Source organism: Cyprinus carpio, chromosome B9 (assembly GCF_018340385.1).
Source record: "Cyprinus carpio isolate SPL01 chromosome B9, ASM1834038v1, whole genome shotgun sequence".
In the NCBI taxonomy this organism is placed as follows: Eukaryota; Metazoa; Chordata; class Actinopteri; order Cypriniformes; family Cyprinidae; genus Cyprinus; species Cyprinus carpio.
The window spans coordinates 7,214,324-7,221,889 of NC_056605.1; the positions used below are offsets into that span (position 1 = coordinate 7,214,324).

The 7,566-nt window shown below is 36.2% G+C and overlaps 1 protein-coding gene across 6 annotated transcripts in view; it reads left to right on the forward strand.

The window, feature by feature from the left end:
* Positions 1-6,838, forward strand: part of LOC109095693 (diacylglycerol kinase eta-like) — a 77,220-nt gene extending 70,382 nt beyond the window's left edge. For all 6 annotated transcript variants that reach the window (XM_042730814.1, XM_042730810.1, XM_042730812.1 and 3 more), the window contains one exon: positions 2,813-6,838. In XM_042730814.1, the coding sequence (XP_042586748.1) occupies positions 2,813-2,865 (53 nt within the window). In that variant the 3' untranslated portion in view covers positions 2,866-6,838. The remainder of the gene's footprint in view (positions 1-2,812) is intronic.
* The last annotated feature ends 728 nt before the right edge of the window (positions 6,839-7,566 follow it).

The following is a 7,566-nucleotide window of genomic DNA, read 5'->3' on the forward strand; positions in this document are numbered from 1 at the left end:
TTTTTGAAATTGAGATTTATAAATCATCTGAAAGCTGGATAAATAAGCTTTCCATTGATGTGTGGTTTGTTATGATGTGACAATATTTGGCCGATATATTTGGCTATTTGAAAATCTGGAATCTGAGGATGCAAAAAATCAAAATATTGAGAAAATTTCCTCTAAAGTTGTCCAAATGAAGTCCTTAGCAATGCATATTACTTATCAAAAATGAAGTTTTGATATATTTACGGTAGGAAAGTTACAAAATATCTACATGAAACATGATCTTTACTTAATATCCTAATGATTTTTGGCATAAAAGAAAATCTATAATTTTGACCCATACAATGTATTGTTGGCTATTGCTACAAATATACCTGTGCTAATTATGACTGGTTTTGTGCTCCAGGGTCACATATTTTAAAATTGAATTTATTCCTGTGATTACCCATTACTCCAGTCTTCAGTGTCACATGATCCTTCAGAAATCATTCTAATCTGCTGATTTGTCAGTGTTGAAAACAGTTGTGCTGCTTAATAGTTTTGTGGAAACCTTGATACTTTGAAATAGAAATCATTACAGTATAAACATCTCTACTGTCACTTTTTATCAATTTTATGCATCCTTGTTGAATAAAAGTAAAAACAGGCTTACTGACCCCAGACTTTTGTTCAAATAGTGTCACTAACTATATCACAGTGTTACTGCATGTTGACAAGGTGGTATAAATTAAAAACAAGTACAGAACATTTGGCACATTTTTGCCTGAAATGCAAATTTATAAATCATATAACAGTGCATAGTGAGAATAGGAAATATCAGCTTTGTGAGATAAGAGAAAACACCAGCAAAACCAGTTGAGAACTACTATATAATATAATATGTAATATAATATATATAATATTTGTGATCAAATCCCAAAACAGACTCTATTTACATCTGTTTAGTGTTGTTCATTTGTGATCAGGTCTTGTGAGACTGATGCAATTCTGAGATATAAACAGGAGCTCATTTACAACGTTTGATTGGTTATAGCCATGTATAGTGGAGCTATGTTAAACAATGAAACTGTCTAGGATTATCACTCGAATGGGCCAATGTATTAAACAGTTTAGCACAGTGATAGATCACTATAAACACCCTCCTCGCCAGAATCTCAATGACACTTTCATGTGCACTTGTAGAAGTAATAAATAGATCATAATACATTCAGTAAAGGTGGTATAAATGCTCATGGATCACACCTCCCAGTGTTGAAGAATTACACAAAGGGTTGGTGAAAGCAGCTGAGTGTTGTGTAGTGAATGTGTGTGAGGTGCTCTGGTCACACTTATTATCACAAGCACTAGTGAACCTTGGACTGTGCCATTTTTACGCCTCTGTTATGTCCCCCCATTTCAAACGTCCCTGCCATTTATCTGGTCTAACCTCATTCTGTCTTTAAGGATGTCCTCAAACATATTTTGAAAACCTATTTGGGACATAAATAGTGGTATTGTGACTGGATCAGCTGCATTGTTTTAACCCGAGGTTAACCTGGGTTGTTGTGTTTCCTTGACTATTGATCAACTGATATTGGTGTTGTAATGGCTGATGCTGATAGAAATATCTAGAGGGCAGAGTGGATGACGACCAATATAATGGCAATATATAATTAAAATAATAGCAGATATAGTACACAAATTGCTTTAATGGAAACTTACTTTAATAAAATGAATCTGTAGTCTATTTGTGTCTGTGTAATGCCTCGTTTAGATTAGCCTGCCTGCCACTAGATGTCACTTTTTCTGTGGCTTTATCTCAAACCTACTACAGTTTGCTCAGGGAGACACCAGAGTCAGGAATTTCCATAATCTTTTTAAATTGACAGTTTGATTGATTATCAGTTTAAAATGATTGTGGAAATGCCTGAGTTTGATTGTACTTAAGTGTATGGTCAGTACTGCAAAACATACAGTACATTCAAGACTCCCATGTTGACATAGCATATATTTGAATTCGCTTTTGCCAAAAAGTAGGGAAACTTCAACACCAATAATGCTCTGGACTCGATGCGACTGTCTGTGAGCAAAACAATCTTTACTTTTCACAAAACGCTGTCAGAAGTCCACTGGATGATGCAGAATGAGGCATTTAACGTCATCCGTCTGACTTTTGCTATCAAATAAATGGAATATCTCAGTACGAGTGTAACACGGAGAAAGTGGACACATTGTAATACAAATCTGGTTGCAAATCAGCTTTACCCTTTAAGAAATGTGAGTGTTTTTGTTTAAATGACCATTTTTAATTCATTACTTTTAAAATGGTAATAATGTCTAAGAGAAAATACAGATGTGACATTTTCTTCAATCCAATTGTATTGCCTGGAACATAAAATATTTAAGTGCTTTTTTAACATGTGTTTTGGTTTTTTAAATTACATTTGAACTTTATTTGAAGGTGTCTCTGTAACAATGTCGTTAAGCAAATCAGTACTGAGTAATATTAAATAAAACCTGTATTTACTGTAGCTTTAGGGTTAGGCGATTTAGGATTGGTTGCTTGTAATTATGCATAATTTGCGGTTATTACCATAGTAAGTCTGTAGCAAAGACACTAAAATAAAATGCTTTGAAAACACTTGGGTTAAACTGAAGTTTAGTTGGTTTATGACATGAATAGTGCAATAAAAGTGTTTTATTCCGCAAGACAAAAATCCAAAAGAATCAAAGAGTATTAAATGCAACAAGTAAAAAGTAAAAAAAAAAAAAAATGTTTTACAGTACGTGAGCTGAGCTCTGGAAACGCCTCGTTCTGAGTGCGCTTGTGTTTGTCTACTTCCTCTAGGATCTGGGGATCTCGAAGGTGGGTCATATGAAGAGAATTCTCCAGGGAACTAAGGACTTGGCCAAGAGTTTGATGGTGGACCTGTGAGTGACGTCAACACACATTCCGTTCGTGAGCGAAGGGGAGTTGAAGCAGGAGCTCCGGCGTGGGATGCGCTTTGGTGTCGTGGATCTCTGTAGGAATAGCTTGTAGAAAAGCTAGGGTTGTTTGTTTTGGTGCCAAAAGGACAAGGATTGTGTCCAGACTTTTAGCCCCGTAGAAAAGCCATTCCTCACTTATCGCATCGACGGCACAATCAGGTATGCAATTCTCATCGTGCACGCGACCTCTGGCCTCTTTAACAGATTACAAATCAAGTAGCAGAACAGGACTTCCAAACCGAGAGGAGAGGAGCTCACTGGCTCTTTGCCTTGCGGTAGATGGCAACAATAGGAGGGCGATGTGATGTGTCAGCAATATTCTGCACTGTTTACATTTTAAGGAGATGGGAAAAAGTCTGCTGGTGTATCGCAATCAAACGGCAATCATCGCAGTGCGGCGGTGCAGGCCAGGAAAGGTCAAAAGGGGTTTCCTTCGCCAGTGACATACTGATGCATGGTATGCTTGCTATATTTGGATAGCTGTTTTACTGCATGATCTGCGTCTTGTTTTTTATTGTACAAACTTGAACAAGTTTTATATGAATTTAGTATGATGCCATTTGTTACTACTGAAGCATCCCTTTGGTCAAAGTAGACTGCTGATTTATTTCTATTCATCCGTCTGCATGGAAACCTTGTGTCAAAGCAGTGTCATGTGCCATATTTATCGTCAGATGAGCTTTATTGGTAAGAAATGTTTTAATCTTACAGTAGGACGTTAGGTAAGTCGGTGAAATAAAGTACCAAAGCGAATGTCCCCTGGTTTTTAAAGCGAAATGTTCTTTAGAACATTCCAAAAGTTTAATTCAACCCACAATGTTTGAAATATTCAGCGAAAAATGGTCAAATCTGAAGTGGTTCGGGAAAACATGAACACGGCGACTCTTTGTAACTTAAAGCATATTATTATACATTAGTTGAAATAGGACTTCTGTTGTTTTGAATAAGAAATTGCAGTTGACCTGCAACTTTACATAGTTGATATTTACTGAGTTCAGGAACCCAGTGCAAGTTTGATAGGATCATCTACATTTGGTTGATGGCATTACAGGGTATAAGAGATTGTTTGTTTGTTAATATATGCACTGTATATAAGTCTAAACTGTTAATTAAAGCCTTTGTATAATAGAACGCTTACAAGATATTATCAGATGACACATTTATTTGTGTATAGAGCACCATAACACCTTTGTGAATTATTCTGTTTAGTAATCGCCTTTACACGTTAAGTGCTGTTGTACTCTATGGAAGGTGCAATATTGTATTTCTTTTGATACATTTCTTCTCTACGAAGCTTTAGTATGTGAGGTTTTTCCATGGAAAACTAAAAAGATAAACTTCACACACTCCTCTTTTTTCGGTTTTGGATTAAGGTGGACTTTGGGTCAGACGAATCACACCATGTTCTCTCCAAAATTCATAAATCTTCCATGAGCAAATTGTTGATCCTGTCTAACCGTGCTTCCAGGATAATTTGCTTGACGGCTGGATGTTTCCTCATACCGACTATAAAACTGTTGTGCCTCTATTTTTTCCGCAAAATGGAAAATTTCGAGCTCGGAGCTACACGTAGTTCTGCATAAGCCAACCTGACCAACAGCGCACATGGGACTCATATAAGTGGATTTTAGGTTTATATTATATTATAACGTTCCTCTAGAGGGTGTTCGATAACATCAAAGTAGTACTTGATGTATATACAGAGCGAAAGTGAATAGTGTCGGAAAAGATGTGTTGGTCCCAACCAAGAAATCCAATTCTACCCACAATTTACCTGAAGTGAGAATTCAAACAAATACGGCAGATGAAAACAGACCTGGAGGATGGGGTTTGGTCTGTTGGGTGGAACCGAACAGGATGGTTTTAAAAAGAAAAATACACATTTGAAGAGTTCGTTGAGAGTTTAGGCATTATTATGAAACGATGGGATTAAAAACGAGACTGAATACACGACAGCGTTCATTTATCAATAATAGATTATATTAGTGGTTCTCAACTGGTTTTGCTTCAACAACTCATGGCGCCAAACAAGAAAATGTCCTTAAAAGTCATTAACATTATCATGAACTGTGAATGCGCAAACAGTAAAAGTGCGATTTATGCTTTTTATAGCTTGTGTGTTTGTTTTCTAAATGTCAGTGATGGTTTTATGCTCTCTGCAGCCAATAATTCACCACACAAAACACACTGTGGTTTGCACAAACCATGTTTATTCTTGTTGTAAGTGAACCCGTATTTAATGTAGTTTGGCCCTGTCCATATTGGCATCTGTGCAATACATCTAGCTTCCACCAAATGAAAGATGAACTTAACACCGTCCAGTTTGATTGGGCTCATAATGCTGGACGTACAAAATAAAAACGAGGAAAACAGTTTCTCCTGTCTTTTAAAAGTTGATAAGCTTTTTATAACTGAACACAGCTATACAGTTGATTGCATTCTATCAGTTGAGAACCACTGGCGTCACAACAGTGCAGCCTGAATTCTTCAGAAATCCATGTCATTTGTTTTGCGGTTTAATTGGCAACTTAATGTCTCTCACTTCCCGTCTTTTCTCAGTAGTGAGCACCTACTGAGGTTTCAGCGTCTGTCTGTAGGCATTTCATGGCAGGTGTTGGCTGTTTAATGGCAGGACCATGTGAAATCTGCGCCAGCAGAACTCCGCAAAAACCTCTGCAGATTGGGATGCGCGTCAAGTTTTACACATTCCCTTTCACTTGTGTATTCGTTTAGGAAATGTTATGGCTTTTCAACTACCACTCAGTCTCTGTATAACACATTATACCTTTTTAAAATCCATTCACAGACATTTTCTCCAAAATCGGTGCAGAAAATGTCATCTGAGGTTATTTATATAGTGAGAGAAAAAAACTAATCTGATAAACATTTGATCTGACAATCAAATGGTGCATTTATAGCAAATGCTTGTGGTTCTATAATATCGAAACCTATGTGCACATACCTCCACGCATTCTGAAAAACGTCTGAATGTAGGCCTACTGATATGCTTTACAGATATGCATTACTGAGTGACCGCATTACAAAAGGTAATTACCCCAACTAGCTAGACTCATGACCAAAGACACAAGATCATTTCCAGAAATCTACCAAGCTCCCCGAAGCCCGATTTAATTGGCCTTACATGTTCTCTGTTTGACAGCTGTAGCAGGTCGACCTTGTATTTGGTGCCTCTGTATAGTTCATTTGTTCACAACAGACTCAAATCACACAAGTGCAGTCTTCCTCTCATGCCACACTGAATACATGTGCACATGATCACATGAACCTCAGTTCAGTTCTCAAGCCACCACTGAGTGTTTTTCATTGGATTGTGAGTGACAGTGGGATTCGGCTTATCGATAATAGCGAACGTAAAGCTGTAAACTGCCTGGTTTTTCAAAAACGATTTCATTTGGGGGAATTTGTAGAGCAAGGTAACATATCTTTGACATGATTTATATCCAGTTAAGAGAAGTGCGATGTGAGTTTCATTTGTTTACATTGTGTTTACAATGGCACGGCTTCATTTTTAAGACTACATATATAGGTATATTTACAATACTTGCATATTTATTAAGGTTAAACAACTGACGTGTATGTGTTTTCACTATTGGGATATAATGTTACGGTAGTCACTTGTATTGATATCTGGATGATTTTGGTAAGTAGTAGCCTAGGTAATTTTTATGACTACTAAGTGACTGTTTTCTGTGCCTTTTTATCGTAGATGCATGGTTAACTATTTATTACAATATGGAGGTCACTGAGATGTGTATTTTTGTATCCTGATTAAATAAGTGTTTCGATTTTGATGTACATTTTGAGGTGGTAAAATGCTGCCAGTTGATATCTTCCTTCTTCAATAAAATTGAATGCATACACAGTACACTCTGTGTCTTGGATGTTTGACTTACTGTATTCATTCTTATAAGTCTTGTAAGTTTCATTAAATATGCATTAATGCACCATAGAATTTACACATTGGGATAACAGACTATTATTTTTCAATAATGCTATATGACATTATAGTAGGGATTTTGTTTAGATCTGTGACAACTTTACTATAAAAAAAAAAAAAAAAACATTCATTACAATTGTGCTTAAAAACATTAACCTCACACATATACCTCAGATCTGGAAACCGTACAGTAGATAGATAGAGAGAGAGAGAGAGAGAACAGAATATTTTAATCATTTTAATTTGATTTAGCCTAGGTCACAACCAACCTGCAGTACCTCTGTGGCCCACACTTTGGGAAGCATTGATCTACTAGTTTATATAACAAAGCCACAGGGCAGATGGCCTTTATGAAGTAATGTTCATCTGACTGGATTGGTTATTAATTTGCCAATTTATACCTATACCTACCTTAAACTATCTCTGATGCATAATTATTGACACTTCACATAAAGAGCATTTAATTTCTGTACAAATTAAGTTTCAGATTACATAGATTCACACATAGAGACACACATCTGGAAGAAAAATTAATTTAAAGAACCACAATGAGGGTAAAAAATCAGATTCAGGTAAAAAAAACAAAAAACAAAAAAAACATACACATTAATTTTATCCATAGACAAACTGATTTTCAGCAATAAAACATATCCACC